Source organism: Equus quagga, chromosome 17 (genome assembly GCF_021613505.1).
Source record: "Equus quagga isolate Etosha38 chromosome 17, UCLA_HA_Equagga_1.0, whole genome shotgun sequence".
NCBI classification, from domain to species: domain Eukaryota; kingdom Metazoa; phylum Chordata; class Mammalia; order Perissodactyla; family Equidae; genus Equus; species Equus quagga.
In genome coordinates this window covers 10,818,781-10,834,228 of record NC_060283.1, presented here as the reverse complement: position 1 = coordinate 10,834,228, position 15,448 = coordinate 10,818,781, and the positions used below count along the sequence as shown (strand labels likewise).

The following is a 15,448-nucleotide window of genomic DNA, read 5'->3' as shown; positions in this document are numbered from 1 at the left end:
TTAATTAGATCGTTCAAAACATTTCAGGACAAATACATTAAACACTTCTGCCTACCCTACGACAAAATCCAGACATTCTGATTAGCAAAAATCGACTCCTACTATGCCAAACCACACAGCTTCTCCCTCTCTCCTCCTGCTCTAGTACCTGGTAGACAAAGCAGATGGTAGGTGCTTGGCAACCATATAGAAACTTGACGTCGATGACATGCAACTCCTCCAGGCGGATGTTAAAGGCCTTGAGCTCTTTATTGTCCCGGTCTAGGGGAATAACCTTGAAAAGGCCATCATAGAGTCGCAGGCCAATCATCCGGCACTCAGGGTCAATGATGCCAATAATGCCAGTCTCTGAAGGGCGGCCGATACGGTCCTGAGAAGCAAAACGGGGGTTAGGAAAGAACCTCCACACCCAGAGTAACAGAGGACATCGGGCACCCCTTTACCAGGATGATTTTAGGGGTGGTAGTTAAAACTAGTTGGCATCTACTTAACAGACCAGGGAGCCCAAATATCAGCGCATGCCTTTTTGCAAACACTAAGTCTCAATGAATTATTACCCTGTCCCTGGGACTCTGAGCAAACTACAGAAGTCCTTTCTTCATAAAAGCTCAAAGCCATAGTGTTTTCTCCTTGTTTCTCTGATCCTATAAAGAGCTGCCCCCCGCACTTTGATTTTCTTCATCGAATCATGTCAGCTCTACCTGGAAAACTGTCATCAGCCTGAAGCAGCAACCTCACCTGGACATTGCCATGGGCTCGCGTTATGATGTCAATGCTCTCACCACTCTGCTTATACTCCAGGATGCAGGCATTGTACTTAGCTGTCAGGATAAACAGGAGGTCTTTGCTCTCCCCCTGGAAACCAATATTAGGCTTTCAGAACACATTCTTTTAAAACAAGAATACCTGCCCAGTCTTTAAACATTGTTCTTTAAGCATGCTCAATTCTTTAAGAACTTTCTTTTCTCCCTGAAGAGAAAATCCAGGGTGAGGGTGAAACACACATTAGGTACACACACGCCCTCAGGGTATGTACTAAAGGCCAGAACTGAAGCTGGTAAACACCAGTCCTCACTTTCTCAATCTCCATCTCTCTGCTCTGCATACTATGTCCTCATCTATTTCCATCTCAAGCTAATCTCAATCATTCCATTCATATTCTGAAAGATGAATGTAATGCCTTCTCTAATCCTCTCCAAGTATTTGGAGAAAGAGAGAAAAAAATGTGAACGACAATGGAAGTTAAAATAGATCGACAAAGTCTTAGTTACTTATTAGCACAGACCCCAAAAAAGTACTTTGTTCAAAGGGTTATAATTAAAATTTGGAACCCAATGCTTTCTTGTCAGATTCTGTTAAGATATAATGAGACAATGTAGTGGCTTTCTGGATGATAACACTTGAACTACAGTAATGATGATGATAATAATATGACAATTGTTAACATAACAGTGAATGCTTGCTATATAATAGGTTCTGTGTTATTAAATCATTTAGTCTTCACAATGACCCAGGGGATTGGGTTATACTGGGTTATTGGGTTATTACTGGTATCCCCATTTTGCAGATGGGAAATAAGGCTCTGAAAGGTTAGGAATGAGGCCAGGACTGCCCTACTCTAGGACCTACTCTCTGAATCCCTATGATGACCCACATTTCAAACTGCTTTAATTTCCCCTTCTAAAGAAGTCACCTTGATCAATTTTCCCATAATTTACCTCTCTTTCTATTTCCAGGAAGCTTGTTCAAGAAAAATAAAAATTGAAACCTGCCATTCAAAAGAAGAAGAGTTTCTCTCCTAAGCCTTATTCCACCGATCCCAAAACAACGCAAAATCATCACCAACCGTTCTTGTCACCGGGCCCAACCCTGAGCACTTACTTACCTTGGGCCGGAAAAGCTCCATGACAGCAATCTTCCCATACATGCCCACCTCTTTGACGGGCCGAAGCCCCTCGGCTGTGACCACATAGATCTCTAACCTCGTGTTTTTGGCAATCAACAGGTTCAGGTCTTCAGCTGAAGTAAAGTGTCCTGAAAGAACACATCCTCTCACTTCTGAAGCCAGAGCAGCATCTAAATAACCCCGTCATGTCTACATAACAGCTGCAGAATTCTCATCTACTCCACGTACTTCCCCGGTTCCCTCCACTCACTCCCTTCTTGCCAAACCCAGCGCATCAGTCTTGCTTCATCCACTCAAGAAAGCTACTTCCCTCATCAGACTAACAAAACCGGACAGCTACTTCCCTCATCAGACTAACAAAACTGGACTGGGTCTAAGAGCAGCACGTCCTTCAACTGACAATGACTGTGAAAACCCTTCAGATGGCTCTGCGCCCTCAAATTTTACTTTTTCTATTGCAGTGGTAGACTTAACCTCCGATTAAGAGGTGCTGGAGAAAGCATTCATCTCTATTCCGCCCTTATCTAAATTCTCACAAAATCTTCACCAAACAGACGGGCTCAAAAGAAGAAAATTCTCCGAGCTTTGCACTAAAACAGTTTCATCCACACCTCTTGCCCTCCCAGCAGTCTACCAATAACCCCGCGGTCGGTCCACACTCTTTCACGGCCTCCAACTCTCCAGAACAACAGAGTTTCGTTTAGGAATCGTGATTAGGATTTATGTAAACACACAAGTTTCAGGTCTTCACATTCTGCTGAGAACGGGGTTCAAGATGGTTATTCCGGGGTTCTGGACGTCTGTGCCCTTAACAATTCTTGCACAGTCAACAAGGCAAACCCAGCACTGGGCTGGGCCATCCAAACCCTCTCTCCAGCAGTTCCGTTGTGTAAACAACAGCCCCAGGCAAAGAGGACTGGACTCCTTCGGGAGAGCGCGGACATTCTTCACATCCCTCCACCTCCTGCGCCCCCCAGGCTCCCATGCATGAAAATTCTGACCCCAAAGTCGCCATCACCACCACCCCTTCCCCTGACACCCACGAGGCCAATCTGGGGGCCCAAGCAACACTGCATAATCAACTCACCCTTCGCCCTCTGTCCCACTGGGCCCGTCCCTGTCCTCGAGGCCAAGTGACCTCCCCGGACGAAAGGGGACCCTCAAACGCGGCGTGAACTACCCCAAAGGCGCATGCTGAGTCGTGCGCTGGGGGCGCTTCCTGGGCCGCCAGCGCCTTCCATCCCCCGGGCCCGATTCCGCCCGGCCGCCCGCCGGGCCGCCGGCCTCCCTAGGCCTCGGTCCCCCCCAACTCCCGCCCTCGCCGGGGGCCCCTGCGCGGGCAGTCTCACCGGTCACGCAGCCGTTCACGGCAGTGGGCTTCTGTGCCGTTACCACGTAGTTGTACGACATGTCGAGGCCTGAGGCGGCCCGTAGGGACTCGAGCGCTGCCACAGAGAGACGGACACGACCGAAGAGACTGGCGGCCCCCACCCGCGCGCCGCGAACTCCACCGCCGCTGCCTCCGCCCCAGAGACACGTTGCAGGCCAGAGCGGCCGGGGCGCGGGGCATCACGGGACGGCCTCACCTGGGCTCTCGGAGGACTCACGGCGCCCGAGGCGGCCAACCAAGGGAGACCCCGCCCCTCCTCTTGCCGCCCGAGCCCGGGGTACCCGGATGAGGGCGTGCCGTCGGGGGTCATCGGGAAGCGGCGGCGGCTCGCGAGGTGGCTGATGCGGGCAAGGGCGGGTGGGGGAGGCGTGCCGACCCTCGCTCGCGTGCGCGCCCCTCCTCGTTTCCCGGACCCTGTCCGCTCCTCGTTCTGTTGCTCCGGGAGCCCTCGGGGCTGTTCCCCTTTTGGAAAACGGAAGGACGGCAGAGGCCTAGAGAGGGGAGGGAGGTGACAGCAATTTGTGCATCTCCCGGACTAGAGCCAGGATCCATTCCTCCCTCCCCGGAGCCCTCCAGTTCCTCCAGACCTCGCCGGTACCCTCACCTCCTCCTAGGATGACCGAACAGCCCGCCTCACCTGGGGGGGCGCCAGGCCGCTCACTTCTCCCCTTTGTGTTTTATTCTTCAGACTTCGAAGGGTCCTCCAGGCCACTTGCCCAGCGTTATTCGTGCCCTGATGGCTGTACAAATTCTGATCTCAAACACGAAAGCAGAATTTCCCCACTGAGAACTTAGCAACCCAGGAAAGCAGTCAGTTAGTCCTGCACCTTCCAGGCCACTCCACAGCAGACAGGCTGTGCAGGGAGTGGGAGGAGAACCACGTGGCTGGGAGCGCCTGCTGAATGCCTCGGAGAAGGCAGCCCCCATTTTACAGATGAGGAAGTTGAGGCTCAGGGGAATTGGTTTCCCTAGTAAGGCAGAGGCAGAGGTAGGTGCAGAGATGGCTGTGGATTCTTTCCATTGCAGACACAATGAGCCCAAGACACCTCTGATGAATTGAGGGGAGTTCAAATGTCACAGTGGATTACGTGTGTGGCTTCCCACACCAGGGACTCTGCCTGCCTTTGGAAGCAGTGAATTATCAGTAGGAAGAACGTGGGCTTTCTGGAAAGATGAGATGTGGGTTTGAGTCCTAGCTCTTACCATTATGATCTTGGACAAGTCACTAGAGCTCTCTGAGTCAGTTTCCCAGAAGATGGGGTCACAGACTCAGCTGCCTCCCTCCTGGTGTGGTGCCAACACCAAGAGCGAGTGTGCTTATTCACTGCATATGATGCCCGTGAAAAGAGACTCTGAGTAACTTTGCCCCCTGGTGATAAGGTGGGTGCTGCTCCTGGGCATAAAGGCAGCCCTGTGGCCGACATGGATCGATGTGTCTTCTGACAGCCAAGTGAAGGCGTGACCCTTGGTCAGCCCCACACTCTTCTCCATCCCCAGCCCACGTACTAGAGTTTGGACTGGGATCAAAGTCTGGGGCAGCTCCCTGATTACAAGGGCCCTGGAAGCGTGACTGTGTCAGTAGGCTGCAAGTGCCTTCAGCAGCTTGTACTGTTACTCCTCCTGCAGGTTTCGCTGCCACCTTCACTGCGCCCAGACCTGGGAAGCACCCACAGGATTGCCCGTCCTCCGGCAGCTCGGTGCAAAGGTGTGAACTCAGCTTGCTTCAGAGCCTCCCACCATGGTGAGTCCCACAAGGACCAGGGCAGGGGAAGGGCACTGTGGTCTTGGAGCATTGGGGTGCCAGCCCTGGGTATGCCAGAGTTCCTTGCACCCTGACCAAGAGATGCTGCTGCCTCCTGAGGTTCAGAGAGGTTAAGAGAGAGGGTCATCCTCTCTCTCAGAGGCCGATCTCTGCTTCTCTCCATTTCCCAGCTGGTCCCAGCCAGGCCTGGGCTGCAGCCTCGGTGTCCCTCCAGGGCCCATCTACCCCTGGTCTGGGTCATGCATTCAGATTAGAACATTAACAGTTACCTACTGTAATCAACACTGTATCAGTGACAGAAGGAGCCATGAAGAAGGACCTGGTGCCTGCTTCCTGAGCATGGGGCATGTGTGGGCTGTCCCAGAGGTGGCATCTGTACCACAGTAGGCTCGGCATGCCCCTGGGCATTGCTCCAGGCCCACTCTAGAACTGATCTGAACCAAAGCAGGACTTGGGCAGACCTGGGTTCAAATTTCAGCCTGCCGCTGACCAGCTGTGTGACCTTTTAGAGAAGACTTGACCTCTCTGAGCCTCTTTTTCCTCATCTGAAATATGAAGCAGATTAAGGGCTGCCACCAAGTGGCTGTGAGATGTTGATCAGGCTAGAGTCCTTGCACAGCGCGTATTCGACTTCCTTTCCTTTTCCATCCCCTTGGCCACTGGGAAACCTCTGGCTCTGGTTTGGAAATAGTTGCAAATCCCAGACGCAACAGACTGTCAGGGATGGTGAGGGCGCACGTTCTTGGAGGATGGTGGTGCTAGAGGCTGGGCTTGAATTTGAGACCAACTCATGACTTCATTGCATATTCCAGTCCCTGGTGGGCTCTGAGGGCACAAGCCGGGGTACTTCTTAGGGCAAGTCCTCTGCCACCCCCAGCCCTCCTTCAGCCCCTGGGGAGACCAGCATATGGCCAAATGGAACCAGCTTTGGAGCCAGGCAGACCTGGACACTCGCTGGCTGTGTGACTTTAGGCAGTTATTTAACTGTGCCTCAGTTTCCTCACCAGGTTTATCTTTCCTCCATAGGGTTGTTGGGAAGATTAACGAGATGTGCTCAAAAGCGTTTAGACCTGGGCCTGCCTCCCAGTCACTGCTTGGGGAAACAGAGGCAGTCTTATTCTGCTCCCTCTCTTCTGACCTGCGCTGTTCTCCTTGTCCTGAAGCAGGTGGCTGGGCTCTGGCCCTTGCCAAACCCAAGGAAGGGCAAAGTTTGCACAAAGGAACAGGGTGCCTGCAGGCTTGGGGAAGGAGTCTCAGGAAAGTGACTCAGCTGCAGGCTGCCCCTGGGCCACCAGGTGGCGCTGGGAGCCCAGCCCTCTGGGTCCCCATTGGGCCCCAGTCTCAGTCTCTCTGGGACAAAGGCTGGAGCACACCCCAAACTTCATTCAGCTAGTCCAGCTTTTCAGAGCCTGTTTAAGAAGAGAGCAGCTTGCTTTCATTCAACTTTTACTGTATAACAAACATCTACTCTAGTCTATTAAATCCCCATTTTGCAGAGAAAAACTTGAAGCTCAGAACAGCGAGCTGTCTTCCCTGAGTTCTCACGGCTGGTGGGAGGCAGACTTGGGATTTGAGCCCAAGTCCCCGTGACCGTAGCTCTCAGGCCATCCTGTCCATGACCCTCGCACCTGAGGTTCCCCATGGCCAGGTTCCTCCTTCTGCTTGTGAGGCGCTGCCCACCTCTCCTTGCTGGTCCCTGATCACTCACGTCGTTCTCACTTGTTCCCTGGCCTGGCCACCATGCTATTTCATAGCTCTAGACCTGGGCGTATAATCTTCCTCTGCCTGGAATTCCTCCCTCTCCCCAACCGCCCCCGACCATGCCCCTCACTCCCTCTCACTTACCTAACTTCTATCTATCCTTCACAAGGACTTCCAGGATGCACTAAGGAGGCTGAGGTCCCCTCCTCTGTGCCCCCGTGGCGCATGTGCATTCGTCTTGTGGAAACAATCTCTGCATTTCCAAGGAAGGCAGGACCAGCATTCTGTTCTCTCTTTACACGCAGTGCCCAGCGCTGGGCCTGGCAGGCCTGGAGGCTCAGGAAGTGCTGTTTGCCCAGCACCAAAGGCCCAGCTGGAACAGCAGATGGGTGTGGGGCCCTTCTGGCCCCTTCCCCCTGGCACAGGAGCGTCTCCTCCTTTGGCAGAAGAAGGCTGTTGGGCCCCAACTTTATTAAATCTTTTTATGTTCAGGGCTTCAGTTCCCCCATTTTCTTTGTATTGAAGCCATTTCTCAGGACAAATTTAAGCCATAGTCCAAAACACTTCATAAATTAAGCACTGAATAAAAAGTCACAAATTAAGAAGAGAACTCATAGAAACATCCACCTGATTAAATCACGCCCAATTCTGTGTACCCCTAGAGTTCCTGCTCCAACTGCTGTGTCCCTGGAGTTCCTGGGTGGGTGTGGGCGAGGGGTCTTGGCCATAGTAATGTGGATGGGCAGGATGGGGATGTCCCCACCAACTACACCTGGAACATCCTCCTCACTCTTCTCCTGCAGACCTCCAAGAAGCTGCTGAACTCCGTGGCAGGCTGTGCCGATGATGCCCTTGCTGGCCTGGTGGCCTGTGACCCCAACCTGCAGCTCCTGCAGGGCCACCGCGTGGCCCTCCGTTCTGACCTGGACAGCCTCAAGGGCCGGGTGGCATTGCTGTCAGGTGGGGGCTCCGGCCATGAGCCTGCCCACGCTGGTGAGTACTCCGGCCTAGAGGCAGGGGGTGGGTGCTGGGAAGAGTGGACGGGGACCCCTGGGAGACCCTCAGTGCTGGTAGGAGGTTGAGGACAGAGCCCCACTGGGTCCTGGTTCCCGCTCTCCCCCTCCCTCAGGCTGAGATCTGGGGCCAGTCACGGCCTCTCTCTGGGCCTCAGCCTCTACATCTATAAAAGCATGAGGTTGAGCCAGATTTGTCTCTCTGGCCCTTCCAGTTCTGAGAGTCAGTGATTCTGTGCATCTTCCCGGCCTTCCAGGCCCAGCTGACCCTTCCCCCATCCAGGAAGCCATCCTGATTCTTCCAGCCTAGAGCAATCTCCCTCTGCTGAATTCCCACCCTGTACTTTCACATGCAACATGGACAGTCCTGGATTGTTCCCTGTTCGGTGCCAGACATGTGGGCTCGCCCTGAGAGCTCCCCGGGGGCAGGGACCAGGATTTTCATCCTTTGTCCCTTTCCTGTCTCCCTTCAGCAAATCCATCCATCCATCCATTCAGCAAACATTAGTGAGCCCCCACTATGTGCCTGGCCCTGGGCTGGGCACTTGGGAGGCGGCAGGGAACCAGACAGACAAGGTGCCTGCCCTCCTGAAGCTTCCTTCTCCTTTGAGGAGACAAACGGTAACCAGGGAAACACAGAAGTGAATGAGAGCATCCCAGTCATGGAAGTGAGGCAGTGGAGACGAGAGAGCAGGGTAAAGGAACAGCGAGCCACTGGGGATGGGGTGGCTGACTGCTTCAGTTGGCGGGTCAAGGAAGGCCTCTCCAAGGAGATGGCTCCTGAGTGAAGATCTCCGGAGAGCGACTCAGGTGCTCTTCCAGTGCCAAGTGCACAGTAGGGCTCGCCAAACCAGGAAGCCCAGGCACAGGTCCCCACCCAGCATCCTCTCCCTGCCCCTCCCCCTCTGTCTCCAGGTTTCATAGGAAAGGGGATGCTGACAGGGGTCATCGCGGGAGCAGTGTTCACCTCCCCGGCAGTGGGCAGCATCTTGGCGGCCATCAGGGCAGTGGCCCAGGCGGGCACAGGTAAGCCTGGCATGCAGGAGGGGCTGCTGTGTGGAGGGCAGGCACTGACGGGGCCCTGCCGGCTGCTCCTGCAGTGGGGACCCTCCTCATCGTGAAGAACTACACGGGGGATCGGCTCAACTTCGGCCTGGCCCGGGAGCAGGCCCAGGCTGAGGGCATCCCTGTGGAGATGGTGGTCATCGGGGATGACAGCGCCTTCACCGTCCTGAAGAAGGCAGGCAGGCGGGGGCTCTGCGGCACAGTGCTCATACACAAGGTGAGATTCCCACCCGGACACAGACATAGACTGGCCCGCCCCTCCCAGCCTGCTCTCTCCGGCAGCACTGGTGGCTGGACCTTTCCAGCCAGCCCACCACTGGAAGCCCCTCCTTCCCCGGTGCTCCCTGATCCAGGAAGGCCCCACCTTCCCCCACTGTCTAAGCCCAGAATCCAGGCTTTCTCCCATCCCTTCCCTCCCCTTCCCCCACCCAGCCAGCTGCCCTGACGTGGTGGTCCTGCTCCCAAATGCCCAGACGCACACCTCCGCCTGCCCTTCCTGTCCCAGCCTTGGTTCAGTGCTCATCCGCTCCGGGCCCAGGGGGCTGCAGCCGCCTCCTCACTGCGCTCCCCTGCCTGCTTCCTGCCCGCCTCCAGTCTGCTCCCCACACCACCCCAGGTGTCTTTTGAAGTTGTTTATCTGACCAACTTGTTCTCCTGCCAAAAGCCCTTTTGGGGTCCTAGAGTCAACCCAGGCTCCTTGGTCAGGTGCCCTCCACACTCTTGCCCCTCCTCCCTGACTTTCCAGGTTCATCTCCCATCTTCCCCATCATCCTCTTCTGCTCCTTGAACACAGTTCCCTGCATGCGGGCTGTGGCTCACCTCGGGGGCCTTGGTGATGCTCTGCCTTCGGCCTTGAAAGTCCTTCCCTGTCCAGCCCCCTTTGGCCTGGCCAACTCCTGCTATTCCATAGGGGCCCAGCGCTGACGTCTCCCCATCTGGGAAGTTTTCCCTCCCACTGTGCCCAGCTGGCTAGGAGCCCCTCCTCAGTGCTCCCATAACATCCTACCATGAACTCCATCATTGCATTTACCACCTCGCATTAAACATTCAATTTGTGTGGGTCCGCTTCCCCAGCCCTCCCCAGACTGAGAGTTCCTTCCAGGGAGGGACTGTGACTTAGCCACTTTGTTTCCTTCCAGCACATACTGGATGCTAGGAAAAAGTGGGTGGGTGGGCGAGTCAAGTGAGCCATGGTGTACATGCCATGGAGAAAGAACTCTACACCAGGAATCAAGAAACTGGCCACAGGGGGTTGTGTGACACTGAACGAGTCATCTCCCCTCTCTGGGCCTATTTCTCCGTTTGTAAAGTCCCTTTTGGCTCCAACAGACTGGGATTCTTGAAGATTCCTGCCAGGTGCATTGTCAATGTGGGGGGGTATGGTCTTCCACCCCCAAGTGCTACAGTCACTCTTTCCCCCTCGGGGCTCCTCTCTGTGTGGGTGCAGGTGGCGGGTGCCCTGGCTGAGGCAGGTGTGGGGCTGGAGGAGATCACAAAGCGGGTGAGCGCAGTCGCCAAGGCCATGGGTGAGTGTGGCCCAGGGACTGGGACGTGGAGAGGAGGGAAGTGGGGGCCGACTTGGGACCAGGAGCTGCGGCATGGATGGGTTATTCCCCAGGGGCTGAGGGAAGGTCTCCCAGGGATGTCCTAGGCACTGGTACCCTTGGGTCCCGGAGCTGGGCTTCTCTTTCATCACTGGATGAAGAGTCTGGCAGCTTGTCTCCGAGAAGAGGCTGCCTCTGGGCAGGGCTCCCGAGGCCTCGCTGCTGCCTGCCTGCTGCCAGGAGCAGAGCAGTCATCCTTTACATACCTCATTTCTCATAGGAACCCTGGGAGTGAGCTTGTCCTCCTGCAGCGTGCCTGGCTCCAGACCCACCTTTGAGCTCTCAGCCGATGAGCTGGAGCTGGGCTTGGGTAAGCTACAGCCACCCCATCCCAGCCATGCCTGTCCCTTGGGTTCTGCCCACCTGTTTTCCCTGGGAGCCATGTTCTTGGTCCCCTCTGCTCGCCCGGAGCTGTCACCTAGGTGGTCTTAGTGTGTTTAAGTGGGTACTCGAGGCCCTTCTGGCCCAAGCTGCCTGATTTCTACCTGCTTTGCCATCCACCCAGGGCCCCCCCCCACCTCCTTGCCTTGGCTCACACCATTCCCGGGTCACCCTGCCCCTACCGAAACACAGCCCCTCTTTCAGCGGCCACTCCAGCTGCAAAGCTGTTCCTCTTCCTCCCCGATGTTTCCAGAGTGGTGGGCAGAGGCCTCTTGTGGCCTTGCTGTGACTGCCTCTATTAAAGCCACTTAACTAGTTGAAAGTTAAGTAAAGTTCTGTTATCTCCACCACCAGGCCATAAGCTTGGTGTGTCTTTCATTATTCTGCCCATTTCCACCTCCTCCCCACATACACAGCACGTAGCCTATACCGAGCCCTTAGTAAATCCTTGATAAAAACGCGACGAGTGAATCCCCAGGCCCCGAGTGGGTCAGCAGTGACCGTGTCTATCCACAGGGATCCACGGAGAAGCTGGCGTGCGCCGGATAAAGGTAGGTGACTCTCTGGCCCAACCTGGTCCAAAGCCAAGGCCCCTGGCAGAGCTCACTCCTGGTCCCCTCTGACAGATGGCAGCCGCCGACGAGATTGTGGCGCTCATGCTCGACCACATGACGAACCCCTCCAACGCGTCCCACGTGCCTGTGCAGTCTGGTGAGGGGCTGTCCTGCTGTCTGTCTCCCAGCCCTGTCTCCTCTTCTGGGCAGGGGTCCCAGAGAGTCTCACCAGGGCTGTCGTGTCTGCCCACAGGCTCCTCAGTGGTGCTGATGGTCAACAACCTGGGTGGCCTGTCATTCCTGGAAGTGGGCATCATAGCTGATGCTGCTGTCCGCTCTCTGGGTGAGCCGCACGCTGGAAGGGGACCTCCCAACCCCTGGAGCGTCTTCCCTCCAGCGCTTTGAAGCTGCACATAAGACAGGCAGCTGAAATAGGGTCTTGTGATGGCCCAGAGCGTGGGCTGTGCAGTCAGATGAGCCAGGCTTAGACGGTCACTCTGTCACCTAACTGCTGGGTGCCTTGAGCATCTGTTTTCTTGTGTGTAAAGGGGATAATAATAGTACCTGCCTTACAGGGTTGTTGCAAGGATTAAATGAGATTCAATGCACATAACACACTTAGCACAGTGCTTGGCACCTGGTAAGAACTCAGTAATGCGACCAGTATTACTCAATTGTCCCTATACAAGGGACACGGCCAGGGAAGGTGGTAGTTCGGGGCATTGTTGCGAGATGTCCTGAGGAAGTCTGGCCATCTCCCTGCTGACCTCAGGCCCAGCTTCCCAAGTCCTTGTTTTCCTCTCATTCTGCTGCTTTCTCTGATGCCCTGGGGGGCAGTGCCCAGCCTTCCCTCCGTCCCTCACAGGCCTCCCTGCTCTTGTATTGCAGAGGGCCGCGGGGTGAAGATTGCCCGTGCCCTGGTGGGCATCTTCATGTCAGCCCTGGAGATGCCCGGCATTTCTCTCACCCTTCTGCTGGTGGATGAGCCCCTTCTGAAGCTGATAGGTGAGACCCGGAAGCTGAGGTCATCCAAGCCAGGGCTCCTTGTAGCTGGAAGGAACCAGGGGGACTTGGAGAGACCCCATCAGGGCTGACCACGACAATGAGGAACCTGTGGAGAGGCCCTTTCTGGCTTCTCTAGTTCTCAGGTGTCAGTAGAGGAGTTGGTATTAGGATCCTCCGCAGGAACCCTCCCCCTTTCCCTCTGGCCTCCCTCTGGCAAATACTAAGTACACAGTAGGCACTCAGTACTTGCTTGTTGAGGTGGAAGGAATCAGACCACCAGGTGAGGGGTCCAGGCCCCACTTGATCCCTGGCCAGCTGACCCCTTTCTAAGAGAGTCATCCTGCTGTCCCTAGATGCTGAAACCTCCGCATCAGCCTGGCCTAACGTGGCCAAGGTCCCCGTGACTGGGCGGAAGCGGAGCCGGGCAGCCCCCACGGAGCCCCTGGAGGCCCCTGAGTCCACTGCTGCAGGAGGTACCAGGCCCTGCTGTTGGGGAGGGCGGCCCAGGGCTTTGGCTTGATCCCTGAAGGGGGCAGGGTGTGCAGTGGGGTATATGGGAACCCTAATACCCACAGCTCCCACACTGGTCAAGTTCGGGCCAGGCGGGCCTCTTCCCCCACTGTCCTCCTTCTCCAGGCTTAGCCTCAAAGCAGATGGCGCTTGTGCTGGAGCGGGTGTGCGCCGCCCTCCTGGGCCTGGAGGAACATCTGAATGCCCTGGATCGTGCTGCCGGCGACGGGGACTGTGGCACCACCCACAGCCGCGCGGCCAGAGGTCAGTGCCAGGACCCTCTGGGATCAGGAGAGGGGCTGGCGTGGCACATTGGTTGGCATTTCATGAACCAGAACAATTTCAAAAACATTTGGAGGGCTGACATGGGTTGCCAGCTTTTATTCTGACAAGCAGGGTCCGTCACCAAACCTAGTGAGTGAAAAGCTCTTAATTATCCAGCATCATTCAGCCAAGAAAAACTTATTTAGCGCCTACCACAGGGCCAGGCACTGCTCTCGACTCTCTGGATACAGTAGTGAGCAAAGCAGATAAAAATCACTGCTCTTGTGGCTTATGTTCTGGTGGGGAGACAAACCACAAACAAAATAAATCAGAAAAACATACAGGGTAGTAGTGGAAAGGGCTCGGGGGAAAAAATGGAGCAGGGAAGCGAGGTATGGGATGTCAGGTGCGGGTGCCAGGGCAGACCTCGCCTGCTAGGTGACTGCTGAGGGCCCGTCACTGTTTCCCACCCCTCTGCAGACGGCACGTGGGATGTAGAAAGGGGAGCCTTGGGCATCTCTTCCTGTTGGTTCCTCCTGCCTGGCAGTGAGGCCTGGGTACTTGGTTGGGGTCCACGTGGATGGGGTGGAGGGTCTCTGAATTCCTCGCCATCTCTCTCTGCCTGCAGCGATCCAGGGGTGGCTGAAGGAGGGTCCACCCCCTGCCAGCCCTGCCCAGCTGCTCTCCAAATTGTCCCTCCTGCTACTGGAGAAGATGGGGGGCTCATCTGGGGCGGTGAGTGCTTGCAGCCCCTGGGGCCAGAGGGCTGCCGTGGAGGGGTCCTGGCTTGGCTGCGGCCCAGGCCAGCCCACGTGCTAAGCATTCTGGTCCTCGCCAGCTCTATGGCCTCTTCCTGACTGCGGCAGCCCAGCCACTCAAGGCCAAGACTGACCTTCCAGCCTGGTCTGCTGCCATGGATGCCGGCCTGGAGGCCATGCAGAAGTGAGCCAGAGCCCTGTGCCTTAGACAGGGGTGGGCCGGGGGAGGCGGTTGATGTCACCTGCTCTCAGCCAGGCCCTGTCCCCACCCCCAGAGTGATTCCCTACAGTGAGCTTCATCTTTCTCTTCCCCTGCCAGGTACGGAAAGGCTGCCCCAGGGGACAGGACCATGGTGTGTATTCAGCTCAGCCCTTCTTCCTTTTACATGTGGAAGCCCTGCAGGCCAGCCTCAGTGGCAGGGCCTGTGCTCAGCCCCCTCTCCCTCCCCTTGTCCAGCTGGATTCGCTGTGGGCAGCAGGACAGGAGCTCCAAGCCTGGAAGAGCCCAGGGGCTGATCTGTTCCAAATCCTGACCAAAGCGGTCAAGGTGAGTGAGGCTGGGCCCAGCCACCCGGGGAGACAGGCTTGGAGCCACTAGGCTCCCATCTCCATGTGACCTTGAGCTATCAAGTTACTATCCTTCCTGTACCTCGTTTCCTCCTCCAGAAATGGGGCCGAGTGCCTGTCTCAGAGGGTCCTGGTGAGGCTGGAGAGATAGGTAGTGCCCCAGCAGTGTCTGGGACATAGCAGGCCCTCAGTAAGTGGTGGCCCCTTGCTCTGCTAGAGACAGGTGGGAGGTGACTTCTCCACACTGGTGACAGTACAGAGGGTGCTGGCAGAGCTGGAACAGGAGGGTCCAGCATCTATGGCAGGAAGGAGGCCTAGGGGCTCGTCCTTGAACCTGCTCCCACACCCCCACCCGTCAGAGTGCAGAAGCTGCAGCCGAGGCCACCAAGGATATGGAAGCTGGAGCCGGAAGAGCCAGTTACATCAGCTCTGCGCGGCTGGATCAGCCAGACCCCGGGGCAGTGGCAGCCGCGGCCATTCTCCGTGCCATCCTGGAGGTCCTGCAGAGCCAGGGTGTGTGAATGCCTCCTGGGCTCAATGCCTCTGTCACTGCTGTGCAGAGGGACCACTGTCACTTCCTTCTGCCTTCCAACAGTCACCCTCCCTCGTCCCTCACCCCTAGGGCCCATCCTCTGAGTTCAGCAGGAAATCCTCTCCCAGTCTCCAGAATGACTCCACTGGAGAAACTGCAGGCCCAGAGTGGGTCACGCCTTTCCCTCTTCAGGGAGGCGGGTCCTCAGATCACCCTGCCCTGCCCCCAGCCGGCTCTGGGCTTAGCCATAAGGCACTTTCCCCGGGCGGCAGCACAGCCTTTCACTGGCAGTGCTCATTTGGTTTTAAGACTCCCTGTGAAAGGCCTCCTGCCCCTGAACCTGAGCCAGTGTGGAAAAGCAAGCTAATAAACCAGCCTGAAGCAACACAGCTACTGCTTCCTCTAGGGATCTTTTTCCAAGCCTGTGCACGAGGGC

At 56.2% G+C, this 15,448-nt stretch overlaps 2 protein-coding genes across 4 annotated transcripts in view; one reads left to right on the top strand and one right to left on the bottom strand.

Annotated features, from left to right (window-relative positions):
• The window catches only part of DDB1 (damage specific DNA binding protein 1), a 29,196-nt gene extending 25,734 nt beyond the window's left edge, over window positions 1-3,462 (bottom strand). Inside the window, exons 1-4 of the mRNA XM_046643752.1 lie at window positions 3,256-3,462; window positions 1,886-2,034; window positions 739-855; window positions 149-370 (exon numbers count right to left, since the gene is read on the bottom strand). Coding sequence (XP_046499708.1) covers window positions 149-370; window positions 739-855; window positions 1,886-2,034; window positions 3,256-3,316 — 549 coding nt within the window. The 5' untranslated portion in view covers window positions 3,317-3,462. The remainder of the gene's footprint in view (window positions 1-148; window positions 371-738; window positions 856-1,885; window positions 2,035-3,255) is intronic.
• Window positions 3,463-3,537: 75 nt separating this feature from the next.
• TKFC (triokinase and FMN cyclase) lies at window positions 3,538-15,401 on the top strand. Of its 3 annotated transcripts, none has more exons than XM_046643746.1 (19): window positions 3,599-3,630; window positions 3,985-4,284; window positions 4,923-5,037; window positions 7,563-7,752; window positions 8,688-8,798; window positions 8,873-9,054; window positions 10,285-10,363; window positions 10,662-10,751; window positions 11,339-11,373; window positions 11,449-11,533; window positions 11,630-11,719; window positions 12,265-12,381; window positions 12,735-12,854; window positions 13,018-13,155; window positions 13,784-13,890; window positions 13,994-14,097; window positions 14,233-14,266; window positions 14,371-14,460; window positions 14,840-15,401. In XM_046643746.1, exons 3-19 carry the CDS (start codon window positions 5,035-5,037, stop codon window positions 14,999-15,001), a joined length of 1,737 nt encoding a protein of 578 aa, XP_046499702.1. In that variant the 5' UTR covers window positions 3,599-3,630; window positions 3,985-4,284; window positions 4,923-5,034; the 3' UTR covers window positions 15,002-15,401. The 3 variants fall into 3 exon arrangements, with proteins under 3 accessions (XP_046499699.1, XP_046499702.1, XP_046499701.1); XM_046643745.1 differs by lacking the exon at window positions 3,599-3,630 and adding an exon at window positions 3,648-3,890; XM_046643743.1 differs by lacking the exon at window positions 3,985-4,284 and having other exon boundaries at window positions 3,538-3,630.
• The last annotated feature ends 47 nt before the right edge of the window (window positions 15,402-15,448 follow it).